Source organism: Onthophagus taurus, chromosome 7 (genome assembly GCF_036711975.1).
Source record: "Onthophagus taurus isolate NC chromosome 7, IU_Otau_3.0, whole genome shotgun sequence".
In the NCBI taxonomy this organism is placed as follows: domain Eukaryota; kingdom Metazoa; phylum Arthropoda; class Insecta; order Coleoptera; family Scarabaeidae; genus Onthophagus; species Onthophagus taurus.
This window is the reverse complement of record NC_091972.1, coordinates 33,298,245-33,321,106: the sequence shown is the minus strand read 5'-3', so window position 1 is coordinate 33,321,106 and position 22,862 is coordinate 33,298,245. Positions and strand designations below refer to the sequence as shown.

The window sequence follows — 22,862 nt, the reverse complement described above, 5'->3', positions numbered from 1 at the left end:
TGATTGTGTCTCTAGCAAAATATTATTTTTATAAATAAATTTTCTCAGCTGAAAAATAAAAATGTTTTCAGCCACCTTAGACAAAACTGGAAGAATTCTTATAGGCCTTAAATGAGTAAACTCAGTAGGATTGCTAGTTTTCAACAGTGGTTTAATCAAAGCACACTTCCATGTGTCTGGGAATACGGCATTGTTTATACAAGTATTAAGTATATGTATCAAATAACATCACACTCTGTAACTGGACTAAAGGAAAATGTTGACTGAACAAGTCTATTATTTAGATATAAAGAGTCGACTGAATTGGAACGATAAAGATCCGCAGGTCTTTGGTTCCACACCTCTTAAACCAAGCAAAAGCATCGTCTCTAGTTCTCTGCATAAGCTTAATTGTGTCCAGCAACCATGGGGCTAAGAAAAATTTGTTTTTAAACACATTACATTTATTTAAATTTAATATTTCATATCTATAACAATCAAATATGTAAAGATGAGTTTAAAAAATCATAACATGAAAGTTCATTAAATTTGCCTTAAAATGCTTCTTCTAATCTTCAAATCTATAACATAGAGATATAACCTAGAGAAATCATAACAACAGAGTTTATGGAAAATAAGAAATTATTTATTGCACATACAATCTTCATAACATTTGTTTCAAAACGCTTTTTATTATATCATGATATCTCAATTTGTCCTTAAAATACAACTATTTAAAATTAATATTTCATATCTATAACAATCAAATATGCAAAGATGAGCTTAAAAATCATAACATGCAAATTTATGGGAGATAAAAAATTATTCACATTCAATCTTCATTAAACTTGCTTTAAAATGCTTTTCATTTCATCGCGATATCTCAATTAGGTCTTGAAATACAACGTTTTAGAATTGTATTCTTCAAATTTATAACTTTCAAATATGAAGAGTTGAGTTTAGAAAAATCATAACAACAGACATTATGGAAAATAAGAAATTATTTATTGCACATACAATCTTCATAAAATTTGTTTTAAAACGTTTTTTATTTTATTTATTTATTTATTTACGCTCACGGGACACAGCACAGGACAAACCCAATTCAAGCTGTGCCACTAAAAAAATACAATAAGAAAGAAAAAAAAGGACACAAAAAAACTTAAATCAGTGTCTCAAATTGCATAAGTAATTTAACAAAAATAACAGAAAAAAAAAGAAAAAAACCGAGGTATCTAACAATCAGCACGTGAAAGGACAAGAACTAATTGTAAGTATAAATCAATCTATATAAATTAATCTATATACGGCATGTTCCCAACAGCAGCAAGGGTCGCTCTTTTAAAGGAGATTAAGGAATCGTACGCAAATATATCAATGGCAAGACGGTCAGCAGAGCGAGCAGAGCGCAGCAATGGCGAATGCTGATAGGAGTTAGTGCGCGGAGTTGTAGTAAAGAACAGAAAATCAAAACGAAGCGATCTGGGCGGGACGTGGAAGTTAATCAGTGATGTAAGCGAGGATGATTTATAAATATTATGAATTATTTTATATAAAAGTATTATATCATTAGCAAGTCGCCGTTGGCCGAGTCGTAACAAGTGGAAAGATTAGCACGCCGAGTTGTAGTCAGCATAGGTAGTATGAGATTTCCAGCATAAAAAACGAACGAATCTCTTTTGGACACGCTCTAGTCGTTCCACAAATATATTATATTGTGGATTCCATACAACAGTGCAATAATTCAAAATGTTAAATACATACGTATAATAGAGAGTCATTAATGAATTAGTGATTATTTTATTAGTTATTAGTTATTTTATCATGATATCTTAATTTGTCCTTAAAATACAATCATTTACATTTAATATTTCATATCTATAACAATCAAATATGCAAAGATGAGCTTAAAAAATCATAACATGAAAGTTTATAGAAGATAAGAAATTATTCGCATTTAATCTTCATTAAATTTGCTTTAAAATGCTTTTCATTTCATCACGATATCTCAATTCGATCTTGAGATACAACGTTTTAGAATTGTATTCTTCAAATTTATAACTTTCAAATATGAAGAGTTGAGTTTAGAAAAATCATTAAACAGACATTATGGAAAATAAGAAATTATTTATTGCACATACAATCTTCATAAAATTTGTTTTAAAACGCTTTTTATTTTATCATGATATCTCAATTTCCCCTTAAAATACAATTATTTAAATTTAACATTGCATATCTATAACAATCAAATATGCAAAGATGAGCTTAAAAAATCAAAACATGAAAGTTTATGGAAGATAAGAAATTATTCACGTTCAATCTTCATTAAATTTGCTTTAAAATGCTTTTCATGTCATCATGATATCTCAATTCGATCATGAGATATAACGTTTTAGAGTTGTACTCTTCAAATTCATAGCTTTCAAATATGAAGAGTTGAGTTTAGAATAATCATAACAACAGACATTATGGAAAATAAGAAATTATTTATTGCACATACAATCTTCATAAAATTTGTTTTAAAACGCTTTTTATTTTATCATGATATCTCAATTTCCCCTTAAAATACAATCATTTAAATTTAACATTGCATATCTATAACAATCAAATATGCAAAGATGAGCTTAAAAAATCAAAACATGAAAGTTTATGGAAGATAAGAAATTATTCACATTCAATCTTCATTAAATTTGCTTTAAAATGCTTTTCATGTCATCATGATATCTCAATTCGATCATGAGATATAACGTTTTAGAGTTGTACTCTTCAAATTCATAGCTTTCAAATTGAAGAGTTGAGTTTAGAAAAATCATAACAACAGAGTTTATGGAAAATAAGAAATTATTTATTGCACATACAATCTTTATAAAATTTGCTTTAAGACGCTTTTTATTTTATCATGATATCTTAATTTGCCCTTAAAATACAATTATTTAAATTTAACATTTCATATCTATAACAATCAAATATGCAAAGATGAGCTAAAAAATCATAACATGAAAGTTCATTAAATTTGCTTTAAAATGCTTCTTCTAATCTTCAAATCTATAACATTCAAATATGTAGAGTTGAGTTATGTTATTTCTTTTCTATTCGTTTGCAATCCAAACATTTCTAAATATTTTAAGCACTAAAACCATTGATTATTTGTTTTACAGATTTGCTATCTTTAATAAATTCTGTTATTTCTCTGATTCTCCGAAAAGATTAATAACAAGGGCATTAAAGCTCCTCCTAACAACTTGGATTAATCGAAAAATTCCCATTCCGTCGTTCACTCATTCGTTCGTTCATTTCAGATAAAATCTCCATTATCTCCAAAATAAAAGCTCGAATATCAACCCCCAAGCTAAGAAGATAACGACAAATATATTAACTGGAGATAAAAAGCGAACATTGAACATCAACAATCCCATAAAAATAACATCAACAATCAAATCAAAACAGATAGAGTTTATTGCATTAAAAAAATCAATTTTTTATTTATGTCGTAATAAGATTTCATTTTAGTTCATCATAACGCTATAAAATCTTTATGGATAAAAAATCCCAACTGTTCTACTGCCACTGTGACATTAATTATTACGGATGAACACATGTCCGTATAATAATTGTGCTGAAAAAAAAATTGAGAGAAAAAAGCCCCGGAACAGGTTCGTTTAACCCTACGGCTTAGAGAGAGAGTTCATCGTGTACAATGGGGCCCACCGTTGGTAATAGGGCATCGGGGAATAAACCCCAATAAAAGTGTAAATCCTCTTGTTGCGAAAAAGGCGTCTATTTGTCATCGTTCCGTATTGCCGCCTTTTCCCCCCTTTTTACCCAAGGCATGTAACGATTTAATTGATAAAAATTACTCTTTCCGACGCCGAAGTAATCCCTATCTCATTCCCGTTCAATTCACCCCTAACATATTATTCAACGATTTTTTTTTACTCAATTCACTTCACACTATAATTGACTTGCTGATGATGTTGCATTATTAACGAGTAAGTGTCAAGAGCGGAGAATATCCATCAACATCCAAATTACATTTTGGAATTAAGTTTGTTTTGACAACTATGATATTTTGTTGTACTGTATTTTTTAATTCGGAGAAGTGTTTTCAAATTGAAGCGACAAAAAGAAGGGTTGCTATTGGTTAGTTTTAACAAAAAATTACACTAGGAAAATTCGAGATGTTGGGTTTAGCCGCACATTTCTCAGTATTGCTAAACCCCAATGATTCTAGTTCTTGGTCTTGTGTTAGTTCTAGTGATAGTGCTAGTGTAAAACTAGAACCAACACTAGACCGAGAACTAGAAACATTCGGGTTTAGCCGCACGTCTCTCAAGACGGCTAAACCCGAATGATTCTAGTTCTAGGTCTTGTGTTAGTTTTAGTGCAACACTAGAACTAACACTAAACCGAAAACTAGAAACATTCGGATTTAGCCCCACGTCTCTCAAGACGGCTAAACCCGAATGATTCTAGTTCTTGGTCTTGTGTTAGTTCTAGTGATAGTGCTAGTGTAAAACTAGAACCAACACTAGACCGAGAACTAGAAACATTCGGGTTTAGCCGCACGTCTCTCAAGACGGCTAAACCCGAATGATTCTAGTTCTTGGTCTTGTGTTAGTTCTAGTGATAGTGCTAGTGTAAAACTAGAACCAACACTAGACCGAGAACTAGAAACATTCGGGTTTAGCCGCACGTCTGTCAAGACGGCCAAACCCTAATGATTGTAGTTCTAGGTCTTGTGTTAGTTCTAGTTTTAGTGCTAGTGTAAAACTAGAACTAACACTCGACCTAGAACTAGAAACATTCGGGTTTATCCGCACGTCTCTCAAGACGGCTAAACCCGAATGATTCTAGTTCTTGGTCTTGTGTTAGTTCTAGTGATAGTTCTAGTTTTAGTTCAACAAAAATATATAACATAGTGATATTTTATGCTCTGGTTTTTATTATGTTTAAACAAATATGTAATTAAATTCGTAGCTACAGTTTACTTAAAATCCTCTCTGGTTTTAAAACCCCCTTTCATTTTACTCCTACGAATTAAAAAATAGAATATAGATAAAGATTGGTTTAAATTTTTTTTTAAACAGAGTTTACTTCGAATTGGGATCGTAAAGAAATACGTCCATCAAATAAAGGGGTTTGGGGAAGTCGTTGTGGCGAATGGTAGCCTAATATTTGTCTTGTCTATTGACGTTTAACGACCAATTTCCACTGTCCCCAAAGAAACACACAATAGAATCCCGTCGAGTTCCAAGAGACCGAAAAGGGCGGTTGAGGATTTCAACCAAAAATAAAATAATGGGTACAATATAGCACTAAATGTGTCAAGTATTGGAATTTTAGGTGTAATTTGTTAAACCGTATACTTATAAAGTTACAAAAGTTGTAGGGTTTTATTTGTGGCTTTAACAAGATATTTTTCTAAGAATTAAATCATTTTTAATTAACATCGTTTTTAATTAAGAAATAAAATTCAAATTCAAATTTAAAAAGCTATTTTAGAGCCATCTATTAGTTAAATGCCACATTACGATAAACTCAACCAAATAATAAAAAAAAACTTTAATTTTCGCACAATTTTTATAAACGGATTAGATACCAATTAAAAATTAATTTTCTTATATTTTACTAAAATAGCACCAATATAAATAATTATAAATAATAAAAAAAATAAATTAAATATTTACAGATTCCTATTTATTGATTACTACACCAGATGTCGCAATAATAATCCTTTTCGACGTGCAACCTCGTGGTGCCGTTGACATTAGTGACATTTAATCGGTTTTTTTAAGTTATTTATCAACATTTATTAATACAACGCAAAAATGTCGCTGTATAATTTCAAAAAAATCGCGGTTGTTCCAACCGCAAAGGTACGTAACGTTTTAATCTTTAATTTAGAAGATATTCAACAAAAACCGATTCTAACCTCACTTTTTCCAGGACTTCATCGATATAATTTTATCGAAAACTCAAAGAAAAACGCCGACGGTCGTTCATAAACATTATAAAATCACGCGGATACGCGCGTTTTATATGCGAAAAGTTAAATTTTCTCAACAAAGTTTCCATGATCGTTTAACACAAATATTAACTGAGTTTCCCAAATTGGATGATGTGCACCCTTTTTATGCAGATTTAATGAATGTTTTGTATGATAAGGATCATTATAAATTAGCTTTGGGGCAGATTAATACTGCAAGACATTTAATTGATAAGTGTGTATTTTTTGATTGTTAGAATTAAATTTTTATTAAAAAAATTAATTGTTTTTAGTGTTGCAAAAGATTATGTCCGACTTATGAAGTATGGGGACTCTTTATATCGATGTAAACAACTAAAAAGGGCTGCTTTGGGAAGAATGGCCACAATAATGAAAAGGCAAGGTGCAAATTTAACTTATTTGGAGCAAGTGAGGCAACATTTGGCTCGTTTACCTTCAATTGATCCTTACACAAGAACTATTTTAATTTGCGGTAATATTTTTGGTTATAGAATGTAATATTTTTAATTTAATTCATTTTTTAGGATTCCCAAATGTTGGTAAATCATCATTCATCAATAAAATAACTCGAGCTGATGTAGAAGTTCAACCATACGCTTTTACAACTAAATCTTTATATGTTGGTCATACTGATTACAAATATTTACGTTGGCAAGTAATTGATACTCCAGGAATTTTAGATCATTCCTTAGAAGAACGAAATGTTATTGAAATGCAAGCTGTAACAGCTTTAGCTCATCTTAGAGCTTGCGTTTTATATTTTATGGATTTATCAGAGCAATGTGGGCATACTTTAGATCAACAAATTAGTCTCTATCAAAGCATAAAACCTTTATTTTCAAACAAACCTTTAATGATTGTATTAAATAAAAATGATATTGTAAAACTTGATGAATTATCCCCTGAAAAACGAACGCTTTTAAAAGAAATGGAAGATGACGCGGAAGTTCCCATCTTAGAAATGTCCACAGTAACTGATTTTGGTGTTATGGAGGTGAAATCGTTTGCTTGCGAAAAATTATTGAGTTTCCGCGTTAATCAAAAAATGAGAACCAAGAAGGTTGATGGTGTTTTAAATCGGCTTCATGTAGCCATGCCTAAACCAAGAGATGATAAAGTTCGCGCCCCTTGTATCCCAGACGCCGTTTTACAAAAGAAAATGCAAACTGGGGAAAAACGCAAAAGAAAATTGGAGAGAGATATTGAATTGGAAGAAGGAGATGATTACATTTTGGACCTTAAGAAACATTACACTGAGATTCCAGAAGAGGAACGATACGATATTATCCCAGAAATATGGGAAGGACATAACATTGCTGATTATATTGATCCTGAAATCTTTGATGTAAATATCTTTTTATACTGAATTAATTTATGAAATGTAAAAATTTATTTTTTTATTTAGAAATTAGAAGAATTAGAAAAAGAAGAGGACCTCAGAGAAGAAACAGGAATGTATGTAACTCCGAAAATCGAACTTACTGATACAATGAAACAAATTAAACAACTCGCCTTGCAAATTCGTAATAAAAAGGCGATCCTGAAAGATGAAAGTCGCATTCTTAAACAAAGTAGGAAACCCGTTTTGCCACGCACAACGGCTCCGAAAGGTCGGGATCGTTCCGTTTCGAAATTGCGATCGCAAATGGAAGATTTGGGGGTTGATATGTCCGGAAGTGAAAACGCGCATTTCACGAAAACTAAGAAGAGGAGTCATTCTGCTGGTCCGGCTGCTAAACGGATGCGATTGGAGGAGGAACCTGGAACTTCTAATAAGAATAGGAGTGTTTCGGTTGTACCAAGGAATGAATTGGGTGTTAAAGATGTTTTGGTAAGGCAATTTCATTGTAATATTAATTAACAACAAGGAAAATTAATATTTCTTTATTAGAATTTTGTTTTTAATCAACTTTATTAAAAAAAATATTTAAGCAAACACTGCCCGTAAACAAGGGGGTTGTCGATCAAAAGTTGGAATGAATTTTTAATGAAAAAATCTTACAAGGGAAGTATCAGAACTGTCCCTCACCGATTTTGTTGAAATTTGGTACAGCGATAGTATGGCCAAAAATAAGGTTTACGTATTTTTTTATACGTGCTAATAAAGCCCCTGGGGCGAGTTATAAGGGTTGGAAATCGGAGCGAAATATATATATTCGCTTATAGGCTGAAAACGAAAATAGCTATCGAAATGTGGTAAATGTAAACTGATATTCATTTTCAAAGAGCTTTCCATTGATATATCACACATATATCTGAGGGCTTCAGGGGGTCAACTACCCCTAGTTTTCTGGAATATTTTAAAAACTACCCTGTCGATTTTGGCGATATTATGTGTCCTTATAGTACGTTTAAAAATATTAATGACGTGTTTTTTCTTATTTGCCTCTGACCATCCCCTGCACGGGGTATGATAGATAACCCCTTTCCTTAAGAATAATGTGATAAACTGTTACACTTTTTAACAATATTTTGAAGAAAACCATTAATTAGATGTAAATTAAGATTTACGCAGTAAAATAAACCCTATACGACATTAAGGGGTAGCTGGGGTTAACTACCCTAATCACCCCAAAAATAATGTTTTTTTACGAAAATTGTTTGTCGATTTTGGTGCAATTTACCACCATGATTTTTTTATACGTTAGGTAGTACTATTGTAAGAACTTACTAGGGGTAGAGGTTGGGGTAGAAAATATATTTTCGCTAATAACTTTCATACTCCTACAGAAAAATGTTTTTTATCCTTATTCTATTTAAATAACACAAAAGTTAAGATAATTATATAAATATTTATTAATAATGAGTTAAAAAGTAACTGACAAAAGAATGGTTGACTATCACAAATTGTATTCTACATTATTAATTTAATTTCTTTTTTTTTACTTTTTTTATTCAATACATTGTTGGCAATAATGAAAATCATGGAAAAAATGTTTTAAACACAACGATTGTTTACACCATGCACAAGTTATAACAGCTATATCTCCACAGATATCGCACGTAGGTTTTTCATTGGAAAAGCAAACCTCCACCGGATTTTCAAACTGTTCTGGTCTTTCCTCTATGTCTCCAGATGTAAACCAGGCGTATTTAAAAACATTAATAAATCGTGGGGAAGACAACTGGTTATGCGTTAAGGATTGCAATTTTAAAATATTATCTCGCTGATACAAATTGACATCGTACTGATAGAGAATAACTTGATCAGAAAATCTTCTAATGAAATTTTTCCATGTTCTAAAACCAAATACATCCAGGGGTTGAATTTGACCTGTTGTCCCTGCAGGTATAGACAAACATTTAAACTTAATATCTGATGGAGTTACTTTACTAATAATTTCAGGGCAGTGGCCTCTCCAAGAATCCAGTAATAGTAATGATTTGGGTCCGGTGTTTGGGAAATAGAGATTTTGTAGCCAATTTTTTATATGAGCAGAAGTCAGTTTAGATGACTTTGATGCATAAACGAATATGTTATCTGCTTTGAACATTGTATTTAATACCCTCAGATTTAACACAACTGATAGAAACAATGATTGTCAACAATACATTAAATAAAAATAAATTAAAAAAAACTTTTTTTTCAGTTGCTTTTTAACTCATTATTAATAAATATTTATATAATTATCCTAAGTTTTGTGTTATTAAAATAGAATAAGGATAAAAAAGCTTTTTCTGTAGGAGTATGAAAGTTATTAGCGAAAATATATTTTCTACCCCAAACTTCTAACCCTTGTAAGTTCTTACAATAGTACTACCTAACGTATAAAAAAATCATCGTGGTAAATTGCACCAAAATCGACAAACAATTTTCGCAAAAAAAAAAAATTTGGGGGTGGTTAGGGTAGTTAACCCCAGCCACCCCTTAATGTCGTATAGAGTTTAATTTACTGCGTAAATCTTAATTTACATCTAATTAATGGTTTTCTTCAAAATATTGTTCAAAAGTGTAACAGTTTATTACATTATTAAGGAAAGGTGTTATCTATCATACCCCGTAACTTTGCAGAGGATGGTCAGAGGCAAATAAGAAAAAACACGTCATTAATATTTTTAAACGTACTATTAGAATACATGATATCGCGAAAATCGACAGCGTAGTTTTTAAAATATTTCAAAAAACTAGGGGTAGTTTACCCCCTGCAGCCCTCAGATATATGTGTGATATATCAATGGAAAGCTCTTTGAAAATGAATATCAGTTTACATTTACCAAATTTCGATTACTATTTTCGTTTTCAGCCTATAAGCGAATATATATATTTCGCCCTGATTTCCAACCCTTATAACTCGCCCCAGGGGCTTTATTAGCACGTATAAAAAATACGTAAACCTTATTTTTGGCCATACTATCGCTGTACTAAATTTCAACAAAATCGGTGAGGGACAGTTCTGATACTTCCCTTGTTAGTAGGCTTTGCAATCTTTATCAGAAATATTTTTGACGTTTAAATATCAGTTTTTCTTACTATTATTATTGTTTTTCGAATTAATTTTTGAATAAAGTTCTATCGCATTTACGCTCGTTCACTCGACGTTTCAAAATTTTAAATAAAACAATAATAAAGTAATAAAACCGCTGACATTTAAACGTCAAAAATATTTCTGACAAAGATTGCAAAGCCTACTAAGATTTTTTCATTTAAAATTTATTCCAACTTTCGATTAACAACCCTATAGCTTAACAGTTAGTGTTTGCTTAATTTTTTTTTTTCTCAGAAATTAGTAAATTTTAGAAGAACATCAGAGAGACAAAAAAGTTTTAGAATAGTTTTATCTATCTAACTGAAATTTTTCCAATGTATTTATCATCTTCATAAAAAAAATCTAGGCATAAATTGAACGGGGGTGGTTACGTTTAGTACTTTACAAGGGTAGGTTAAAAGTACAAATAGGGTCAAAACGTGTCCTATTATGAGTTAAACATATTCCCCAAATTTCATCTTCCTACCGTTTATGGTTTTTGAGAAAAAAAAATTAAACCAAAATTTTCCGCCATTTTTGGAGGGGTGTAGCTCCTTAGGGGAGCCTAAGTCGCCCATGGGTCATATATCAAAGTACCCTTAACATTCACTAAAGAATCACCCCTTGAAGCATCTGAATGACGTGCTCAAACTTCAGGGGGTGATTCTTTAGGCAATTTTAAGGGTACTTTCTCATATAAACTATCAGTGATTTCGATTAATAATTTTCCATTAACACCAAGAAAATGAAATTTGGGAAATATGTTTAGCTTATAATAGGGCATGTTTCGAGCCTATTTGTACTTTCAATCTTCCCTTCTAAGTTACTAAACATAACCACCCCCGTTCAATTTTTGTCTAGATCTTTTTTATGACGATGATAAATACATTGGAAATATTTTATTTAGATAGACGAAAATATTCTAAAACTTTTTTGCCTCTCTGATGTTCTTCGAAAAGTTAATAGTTTCTGAGAAAAAAATTAATTAAGCAAACACTAACTGTTAAGCTGTAGCGTTGTTAATCGAAAGTTGGAATGAATTTTTAAAGAAAAAATCTTAGCAGGCTTAGCAATCTTTGTCAGAAATATTTTTGACGGTTAAATGCCAGTGGTTTTCTTACTATTATTATTGTTTTATTTAAAATTTTGAAATGTCGCGTGCACGAGCGTAAATGCGGTGGAACTTTATTCATAAATTAATTTGAAAAACAATAATAATAGTAAGAAAACCACTGACATTTAAACGTCAAAAATATTTCTGACAAAGATTGCAAAACCTACTAAGATTTTTTCATTAAAAATTCGTTCCAACTTTTGATCGACAACCCCGTTGTTGAACGGGCAGTGTTTGCTTTATTATTATTTTTCTCAAAAATTAGTCGTTTTTGGAAAAATTTTAGAGAGACAAAAAAGTTTTAGAATACTTTCATCTACCTATGTAATTTTTTTTTAATGTATTTACCCGCTGCATAAAAAGATTGTAGCAAAAATGTAAAGGGGGTGGTTACATTTAGTAGTTTAGAAGGATAGGTTGAAAGTCCAAATAGGGTGAAAACGCCCTACTACCAGTTTAACATATTCCCCAAATTTCGTTCTCTTAGCGTTTATGGTTTTTGAGAAAAAAAAATTAAACCAAAATTTTTCGCCATTTTTGAAGGGGTGTAGCTCCTTAGGGGAGTCCAAGTCGCCCATGGTTTATATATCAAAGTACCCTTAAAATTGCCTAAAGAATCACCCCCTGAAGTTTGGGCATGTCATTCAGATACACCCTGTATATAACTTTATTCAAAAATTAATTCGAAAAATAATAATAGTAAGAAAAACTGACATTTAAACGTCAAAAATACTAATTGGTCCAAAAAACTGTAACGACACAAAATGTATTTTTTTAAATGGAACACACTGTATATTTTTACATATTTGGATTTGTCTGTTTTCAAGGTTTTCGAGTTATTCGAATTTTTCTAGAAAAATCTACTCCAGCAAACATTCAAAAAATCAGAGAACACTCGATTTTTGAGATATCAATTTAGGATTCAGAATATGCTTAAGCAACATGATGGAGTATGTTTTGGTGCCGAGAACAGCTGTCTAGAACGTTTGGTCACTTTACTATGGCACCTTAACTTTTCGAAATTTGGAAGTACCATAACTTCATTTTTTTAAATGGCACCCCCTATATTTTATTACTTAGTCGTCTTCGGTGTCTCATTTTACATCTTTTATATCCCATATGTCCTATACCTAACATCAATAGTTTGGGAGATAATTAGGGTTTTTTGAAAAATGCACACTTATATCGATATTTAACCTAGTGTGCCATGGAAAACACGCCTTCTCAATGACTTCTTGTCAAAGTCTCACTTATTTACGTCACTTGATACATGTGAGCTAATAATTATCTGTAAGGTCCCTTAATATTAGTACTAAAAAGAGTTAAAATCGGTAACAGTAACGAAAATAGTATTTACACAAATCAAGAAATTCTTAATTTGTTTTTTATACATGAAAAGCGCGACAAAGTTCGTAGTATGATTCCCAGATCTTCTTTGGCAGCTCCAATTGAGGCGTTGGGACTGGGCTCGAAATAAGCCAAGGTACTCACCTTTTCCGCTGCATCATCTACTACATTTTTTGGTCAGTTTAACACGTGATTAATTCCTCCAAAATGCAATAGGACATAAAAGATGTAAAATAAGACGCCGAAGACGACTAAGCAATAAAAGTAGACGGCCGTTCTCGGCACCAAAACATACTTCATCATGTTGCTTAATCATGTTCTGAATCCTAAATTGATATCCCTAAAATCGAGTGTTCTCTGATTTTTTGAACAAATGTCTGCTGGAGCAGATTTTTCTAGAAAAATTCGAATAACTCGAGAACGGCAGTATCAAATTGCAAACAGTAAAGTTATTCATAAACCTTGAAAACAGACAAATCCAAATATGTCCAAATATTTTCCAGAAATACACTCATATATACAGTATGTCCCCGGATCGAGTTACAAAGAGGAAAAAATTTGTATTACTGAATTTTCAAACTTATCTCAGCATAAATAATGCGTCGGATATGTTCGAACTACTAAATCGCACGAATTTTATACTCTAACTATAGAAGTTAACTACTATTAATTATTCCCATTTTTATGTAAAAATTTTTTCTAAACTAAAAATTTTTAAAGGTCAAATTATGATATGTAACCATAGAAGAGTGATGTAAATCCAAATTCTACACTCTCTAGACGAACATTTCAAAAAAGTAACCACGGGGTAATTGGGCCATATTTCTTCGTCAGAAATGTAAATAAACAGAAATATTTGGATATGTTACAAAATTATTTTAATGAACAACTTGATGAATTACCCTTAAATTTTATACGGTCAATGTACTTTCAGCGAGACGGTTGCCTAGCTCACCATCACACATTGTGACCAAATGGTCCTATTTTATGACCAGCACATAGTCCTCATTTTACAATTATGGATTTTTATTTTGGGGAACGATTGAAACAAATTGTTTACAGTGAACTATTACAGGGCGATGCAGAACTATTAAAACTAAGAATAATTAATGCGATAGAATCTCTACCACTGGCGGAAATTCGTAATTCTTTCAAAGAATTGAGAACTTGTCTTCAAATGTGTGCCAAATAGTTGATTTGTTCACTTACACACTTACATAGTGTGTTATTACATACATTTACATTTAAAATATTTTATTCAATTATTCAGCCATATTTTAATTTGATTTGTCCGTATATTTTTCACTAACATGAGTTGTAACTTTTATGGTTTCTATGGTTACATATCATAAATTGAACTTGAAAATTTTTCAATTTAGAAAAAAGTCCAATTTTTGCATAAAAATAGGAATAATTAGTTAACTTCTATAGTTAAAGTATAAAATTCGTGCTATTTAGTGGTTTGAACATATCCGACACATTATTTATGCTGAAATAAGTTTGAAAAATCAGTAATAAATTTTTTTTCCTCTTTATAACTCGATTCGGGGACATACTGTATAGTACAAGTCTGCGTTTGAAAGAAATTCCTAACTTAATTGGTATACGAGCTATGGATGCCTGACGCACTGTTGCAGGACCCTGTATAATAGATATGGCGTGTTTAAACTCACTTTCTTTGATTGATGATGAACAGGTTTATGTAATAATGATAATGTGACTTGGTAGATGATTAATATTTGAGCTCTAAGATTCGCTAGTTGCCTGGCGGGTAATGCTCCACATGTCGTACATGGCTTTCAGGCAGCCAATGGCGACGGTGATTTTATTTCTATTTTACCTTTATTCTCCACCTGTGAATATCCTGTGGTCTTGTGCAAAGGACCTCGTATTGTATTTCCAAATCTGCGTTACATTTATCGTCCAAACGCATCTAGATTTTACAACTTTTACAAATAAAAACATACTGTAGCTTCCTGTGATTTTTCACTCTTCAAAAAACTATCCTCATGGTCGATGTAATCAATAAAATATTTACACATTATGTAATTATTTTTTTTTTTCAGATGAGGAAAAAATTGGCTAAAATCGCACATAGAGCAATTAGTAAGAAAGTTGGTAAATATGGTCTTAAAGGTGAAGCTGATAGGTTTATTGGTACGAAGAAACCTAAACATTTATTCGCTGGAAAACGTGGAGTTGGTAAAACAGACAGAAGATAGAGAAAATAAAAGAATTGAAATAATAAGAAAAATTGTTAATTCTTTATTAATCATAATAATTTTTTAATTATTGTATTGAGTTTGAATTTTCAATAAAAATTAATACATATAAATATTGCCAAATCATTTAATATTTTTTCCAAATTAATAAATTATTATAAATCACGATGTTTGGATAAAAAGTAAAAGTAATAATAAATTAAAATAAGTCTAAATATTTCGATCCACACCTAACATTATAAAATTGATCACAAACTTGGAATTGTTCATTAAATAGCGTTCCATTGGTGCAAAGAAACGATGCGACGATTTTTTTCTTATCATTACACACGTGATAAGCCTAAAAATAATAATTTTTAATAAATAATTCTTTCAAATAAAGTATATTTACTTGGCACGCCGCTTCAATATCCGCATAATAACCAGCAGATCGAGATTCACACGAAAACGACGTTTTTGGCACTTTTCTTAATGTAGGGTATAAAGGTGGGTCATGTGGAAGATGTAAATCATGGTATCCATCGTACGGCATCTGACCAGGAATGATGTAATAACCAGAATAAGAACCTGAAATCACTGGAAAATAAAAAAGTTATGGATTAATTTTTAAATTGTATAAATGATTTATAAACGTTGATAGTGATCGATTGAGCTATTTTGTATCAAATTAGCTATTAATCTACTGACCTAGATATCTCTTACGAGAAAAAAGAAAACCTTCAATCAAATTAATACAGAAGGTATTTCTGTCTTTCCAATTCATGACCTAGCGCACTGTAAAAGTCCTTTCTTATTGGCGCCATCAGGTGATTTCGACATTTTTTTAATAGCTACTCTATTTTAGATTTAATTGGTATGACCTTTACACTGCCGAAAAGAAATCTAATTCGTCATGTTTAAATAATGTAGTTTTTTATTTGAAATAATTCGGTATATTTTTTTCGTTGTCTATAGTTTATAGACTAATTTATTGTTAACAATTTTTATTTATTATTCTATTTATATAATTGATTTAACAATTTTTTATTAATTTTATTTTTATGATTACAGTACAGTTTAGAATCGATTTTAGGTTATTTGGTTTTATATTAATGGAATCCGAAATCATATCATATCGTTGTTCTTTTCTATACAAATCGGGAAGCATTGTATTCATCACGGTTCGTTATCGGGTTTTGTTTGAGGAAAAGACGGCTTGCAAAGAAACTGCTTTAAGGAAAGTATGTTGTAACCGAATTATTTCATTCTCTTGAATTTTGATGTTATAAACAAATTCACTGAGAAAATTAATGAAATTATTAAGGTGGAATATGTAACTCTCAAATTTGATGCAACTTCAAAGGCGGAGGAATTATCAATCATCGGCGTAAGGATATCTACGCATATCTTTAGTATAAAAAGTCATCATGGCGATGTTCAGAACTAAATTGACCGGAGTAATAAGTTCCACATGAACGATGACTAAAACCATGAAAATGGACATGGAACGTGACATCCATGTATTGACTTTTAAAATGCATACCGTCATAGACGAAATGTAAAGACTGAAGCATAACATCTTGAGAATCAGTGAAAAAATACTGTATTTCTCTAAATTTAAAAATACAAACACTGATGTCACAATTAGTGTCTGAGTCCAAAGACATCATGGCCTTCGTTACAAATTTTGTCCCGTTTTAACACCGAATCATGCTCTTACAAATACTGACTAACTCAAGGAAACTAAACATATTACAAATATATATCCATATAGCTGATATAAGAAATGAACTATTCTACGAAATAAGCGGACGCATAAATTATTAAATTCAAGAAATATCACTTATCATACTTGGAGATTTTAATGCGAAGGTCAGTAGATGGAGATGTAAGAAGTATCACCCATGTACTGGTTTTGATTTTGGGTGAAAGAGAAAGCAAGGAAAAAGCGAAGGAATAATATTACAAACAAAAATGTGAGGAGTTACAAGTAAAACATGATTAGATACAGAAAACAGTTCAATGTGTCGAACGACGACAATGGGAAAATAGTCAGAAATAAAACAAAAAAAAAAGATGAGAGGCAAGAAACTTACTTTGAAAATATAGAATTAGAAGGATACTTATGCGCGGACCTAATTTAAGACGAAGTGATATATGCACTGAATACGCTTACGAATGGAAAAGCAACAGGTCCAGATTACCTCTCAATGGAAATTCTTAAACTAACACCAAGAAAGCATCTAGACACTAGATAACTTGTACTGGAAACAGAAAGCGGTGGTTCGAATCCATGAATGCTGCATTCGACGAGGAGTCAGAAGGGATGCATTCTGTCTCCGCTATTATTAATGGAGAACTGATTAATACTATTCGATATACCGACAACACGGTTATCTTATAAGACTTTAATTAATCTTATAAGACAACATCCGAGGCCGTCAAGAGTTGTTGGATTGTGTAAATGCGGAAGGATAAGAAATGGATCAGATAATCAGTCGCCTACCGCACGCCGATGCTTCGCTATAAATAGACCAACAAATCATTGAGAGAGGTACCCAATTCAGATGTCTTGACTATATCACGGAATAACTAGATCCAGATAATGAGATCAAGTGCAGAATTAAAACAGCTCCCACAACTTTTCTGGGAATGAAATCATTCTTCTGTAACGACAACTTAAACCTAAATTTGCTTCAAAGAATGATGATGTTGTTATATGGAGCTGAGATCTGGTCTCTAAATGCTGAAACTATTAATCACCTGGAAGTATTCGAGATGTAGTTGCATACAAGAATGCTACGAATACCCTGGACACTCATGGAGAGCAACAAATCAGTGTTAAATAGAGCAAATGCCATTCGTGAATTATTGAAATAAATATTGTCATATTTTTACCGTTTTAAAATCAAAACACAAAAACGCGTACACTGCGATACGCAGAAACACACATTTATTGTATAATTGTTTTTGTTATAATTTCGCACTATTGCTCGCGTTTGAATCGACTAGGGCACTGGGTCACTAAATCGACGGCTTCGTCGTCTGAAGGCGACGCAGGAAATCCTCGTTGTCGAGAATTAAGCTGGATGGCTTCGATGTTGGAATGATCGTGCATTCTCTTTTAATATTGAGATGCGAATGATGTAATTTAATTTTACTAGCCATCGTTTGATTCAGTTTAAGGCCAATTGTAACTTATTTGCTGCAATACTTCATTTTCTGCAACAGCCAAGATCGCTGTGTCATCTGCGAATGTAGCTGTTAAAGTTTCTGGTACCTGAGGAAGGTCGAATGTGTAGGGTAAGTACAGTGTTGGGCCAAGCACACTTCCTTGAGGAATTCCGGCTTGTATTTCGTGCAGTGGTGAACAAGCGTTTTCGTATTTTACTCTAAAATATCGATCAGAAAGATACGATTTTAATAGTTGACTATACGTTGATGATAGTATTTGGTCTAGTTTGTAATTTAAATCATCTAACCAGACTTTGTCGAAAGCTTGTGCAACATCCAAAAATACGGCGGAGCAGACTTTATTTTCTTCCATTGTTATTTCGATAGTATTCGTTATTCTATGCACTTGGTCTATTGCTGCATGTTTATTCCGAAACCCAAATTGGTGTGTTGGTATTAGGGCTTTTTCTTCTAAGACAGTTTTTAGTCTTTTTAATACTAATTTTTCAAGTAATTTTGATAGTAAGGGTAATAATGAGATTGGCCTATATGATGTAACATCTGTGGGGGGTTTACCAGGTTTTGGTATCATTATTATTTCAGCAACTTTCCATATACTTGGGAAGTATTTCTATTTAAGCAGTATTAAATTAATTATGTGTAATAGTTTTGTAACCACCCTTTTTGGTAGATATTTCAATGTTTCTCCATTTAATAATAATAATAATAAATAAAATTATTGCCATAATAAAAAAAATACAAGTTAAAGAAAATGTATACATTTAACTTAATGCATAAATACGGGCAAAAGGGTCTATTTATCGCGTAAGCGATATCTTCCAAAGGACCCAATCAATCAGCCGTATACTAAGTTTTATAAGCAAAAAAAAAAAATAAATGGCAAGCTGCTGTGCTAAACCTATGGTCACTAAAAACGGTGCATAATGATAGTTGCTAGATTAAAAGAAGAAGAAAAGGAAGAAGAAGTTCTCAGGAAGATACTTGGAGAGCAAAAAAATGACGTTTTAGATGTTTTTTAAATGTCACAAAGTGAGGAATATTACGGATCTCAGTAGGCAGACTATTCCAAAGGGTTATGGCCTGCACAGTAAACGATTTGTGGTAAATCTCTGTACTATGGGTCGGAAACATAAGCAGAGAATCTAACTAAGATCTAGTGGGTAAACCATGCGACGACCAGCTTTGAAATATACAGTACAGATACGCTGGTGTTTGATTGTGAAGAACAGTATATAACATAGTTAATATACGAAACGACCTACGGTTCTGACAGCTTAATATCTGTAAATAATTGTCTCCAGATCAAAGATATACCGTATACAGTTGTTTTGAAGTCTTTGCAGTTTGTTTCGAAGTGTTACCGAAACATCAGGATATGCCGTGTCAGCATAATCTATATGGGGAAAATCAGAGAAAAACAAAGATTACGACGGACCATGGAAGGAAGGAAGCAACGGAGATTTTGATAGAGCGAGTGGAAACAATGATAGACCTTTCTGCAGACGGACTGAATTTGAGTTTTCCAGGACATTGTAGAATCCATAACCACCCCAAGGTTTCTAACCGTGTCTGATAGCTGAATAATGTCTCCGTCAAGCATTAAGTGAATGGATGAAAAATCATTCAGCTTTGCCAGTAAAGATCGACTGCCAAACGCAATTGCTTGAGTTTTAGCAGTATTTAATTTAAGGTCATAATGTTTAGAATAATCCAAAATATTAGAAAGATCGTGATTAAGGCGTGCAATTGCTTCCGGAAAATCATCAATAGTTTCATCACTTTTCATCACAAGCAGACGATAGCACAGAATCAGCACGCACACACAAGGAACGACAGGAAATGTAAGATTGAAACCAAGATAAACATGAAGAGGTAAATCCAAGGGCAGCTAGTGACGCTAACAAGAGATCGTGATCAACCGAATCGAACGCTTTGCTGAAATCAAGTAGTACAAGAATGATAACACAACGTTTGTCGCAAGGATACCTAATATCATCTGTAATCTTAATAAGCGCTGTTGTCGTGCTATGACCTTTACGAAAACTCGATTGAAACTCGTTGTGTAAGTTAAATTCTTGTAAATACTCTTGAACTTGTAGGTAGCTCGAGAGCTTTGGATAGAACAGATAAAATGGAAATTGGGCGAAAATCATTTAAACTTGAGGGACTCTTGGATTTAGGTATAGGGACGACATGAGCAACCTTCCAGATTGAAACGAATGAGGATCGTTCAAAGGAGAAGTTAAAAATGTGAGTAATAGGAGTAAGAACAATATCCAATAGAAGAAAAAGAAGTTTGAGACCAACTCCATCAGATCCCGCACTAGTAGACCTCGAGTCATTCAAGGCATCGCGGTCTTCTGACGCTGTGACCAGGACAAAGGAGAAAGAGGCGGATTTAGATGAAGCAAGAATTTCAGTAATAGTAGTCATCCTAGTCTCACCACTAATGAGCAGAGGAGGGTCAGCAAAAAAAAACCGCCAATCAAGCCACATCACAAGTAGCCCGAACAGAGGGAGACTCAACCGCCCCTAAGGAACTCATAAACCTCGAAAACGTCCTCGGATTAGCATTGGATAGTCTCTGGTAGCAATAAAATTTGTTGGCATTCCTATATTGGTGATTGCAACGATTTTAGTTTTCACGATTAATAGTATTTGGAATACGTTTAAATAATAGCTTTGTACGGCTTGTCATAGAGATTGATAAGTTTAGAGTTGAAGTAGTCAACCTTGCCATCAATATTGGCCATTCGATAAACCGGGAGCCAATCCATCCTCTGCGCATCAGACAACAGCAAATCGTTATCAATACGACCCAGGTCACAAACGGAAACAATGCGTTGCAAGGAAATATGTTGTCGCATCTGCACTGCACAGTAAATTAGGTAATGATTGGAAAATTGAGGAGTAGGGAGCTGACCATGCATAAGTATGCTGTTCGGACGAGTCATAGTAGTAAGATCCAGAAGCAAATGCGATGTAGGAAGATGATGAAGCGAATTTGTCACTGCGTAAGTCATTTTTAGCAGACAAGTGTTGAAATCTCCCATCAGAAGAATCGTGTTATAATTAAAACAGTGTCTCTCAAGGGTTTCCTCTAATTGATCAAAGTAGTTAACAAGAGGAGGACAGTAAAAAAGGCCAAGTAATAACTTGTTGTAAGAACTTTTCAGTTCCACAAGCATGAATTCAGCCCCCTGAACTGACCCATCGGAGGATTCGACAATCGTAGCACGCAGGGTATCCCTGATAAATAAAGCCACTCCCCCACCCCGCGAAAACAGACCACCGTTTCGCAAAAGACTACCATTCATTAGGTCATAGCCTACTGATTTCTTTATATTTAGTGTTTGTATTTCATAATACAGTTCATTCATTCGTGCACATGGTATATTACTTTGCTGATCACTTTGAATTATGCTAGGAACACTATTTAGCATAGTTGTTGGACTGTCTGATGTAAAAGTTTCTTTCAGGTAGTCAGCAAACAAATTAACTTTTTCTTGGTTGCTCTTAGCCCAATTTCCATAATTATTTCGAATTGGAGGTATATGTATTTTTGGAACTTTAAGCTTTCTTGTTGCCTTCCACAGAGAATAATCAGTACTGGCATCGTCAGTAAGGTCTTTTAAGTAATTTTGAATATTATTTTGTTTGTGGCTATCTGTTAATGCTCTTAATTCGGCTGTTATTTTATTTAATTTAGTTTTATCACTCTTAGAGAAGACTGATGTTATGATTTATTCAATGAATTGTTACACAATTACAATACATACTTTTTATTACTGCGTAAATGCAAGATTTGTAACTTTTAAGTTTAATAATTTTTTCAGTAATAAAATAGCAAAACCAAATAAATCAGTAACACCTTGTATACACAAATAATCCAATTACTCTAATTAAAAGTTATATCAATTAAAAGATAAGACTGCGTTTTTAAATAACAACAAAACCAATAATCTTTTAAAGGTCATTGATAAAATTTCAAATTAAAAACTTACAAAATGCAATAATTAAAAATCCTAAAGATAAATAACTTTCCATTTTATTATTTTTTTTAACTTATAACTTTCAAATTAACTTTAAGTAATCTTAACACTACATGAACCACTTAAGAAAAAGATTTGGACGAGATACGATCTTGGCTTTAATACCAAATTCCATTCACCCACCAATTTAAAAGGCGGTGTTCGCCACAGAGATTGACCATTTCAACCTGTCGTGATCTCGACTTGGCCTTTTTTCTTTCATCCAATATCGTTCAACATCTTTCTTCATTCAGACCTACTAAATAAATTGCTGTAACAAGAAAAAGTTTCGCTGTATCTATAGGACAAGGTCGTTTTTCAAAACTATGTACTCCTACACTATTAACATTTAAGAAAAAAAAAAAAGTAACGTTTTTTAGAGAAAACTTGAGTACATCTATTGAGAAATCAATTCTTTTCGTGTCGGCACCCGTTATTAAATAAACCTCTTCAAATTTTTACAAATTTAAAATTTTAAAAAAATTTTTTTGACATCTGTCAATTCGACATTTAACTTAACCC

At 32.3% G+C, this 22,862-nt stretch overlaps 2 protein-coding genes across 2 annotated transcripts; one reads left to right on the top strand and one right to left on the bottom strand.

Annotated features, from left to right (window-relative positions):
* Positions 1-5,719: 5,719 nt before the first annotated feature.
* Positions 5,720-15,248, top strand: LOC111422499 (nucleolar GTP-binding protein 1). The gene is made up of 6 exons (XM_023055697.2): positions 5,720-5,855; positions 5,926-6,200; positions 6,259-6,458; positions 6,511-7,331; positions 7,392-7,817; positions 14,980-15,248. Exons 1-6 carry the CDS (start codon positions 5,808-5,810, stop codon positions 15,133-15,135), a joined length of 1,926 nt encoding a protein of 641 aa, XP_022911465.1. The 5' UTR covers positions 5,720-5,807; the 3' UTR covers positions 15,136-15,248.
* Positions 15,249-22,842, bottom strand: LOC111422504 (U-scoloptoxin(01)-Cw1a-like). The gene is made up of 3 exons (XM_071197274.1): positions 22,314-22,842; positions 15,527-15,711; positions 15,249-15,475 (listed from the first exon to the last, which is right to left on the bottom strand). The coding sequence occupies exons 1-3, from the start codon at positions 22,354-22,356 to the stop codon at positions 15,335-15,337; spliced, it is 369 nt and encodes a 122-aa protein (XP_071053375.1). The 5' UTR covers positions 22,357-22,842; the 3' UTR covers positions 15,249-15,334.
* Positions 22,843-22,862: the final 20 nt, after the last annotated feature.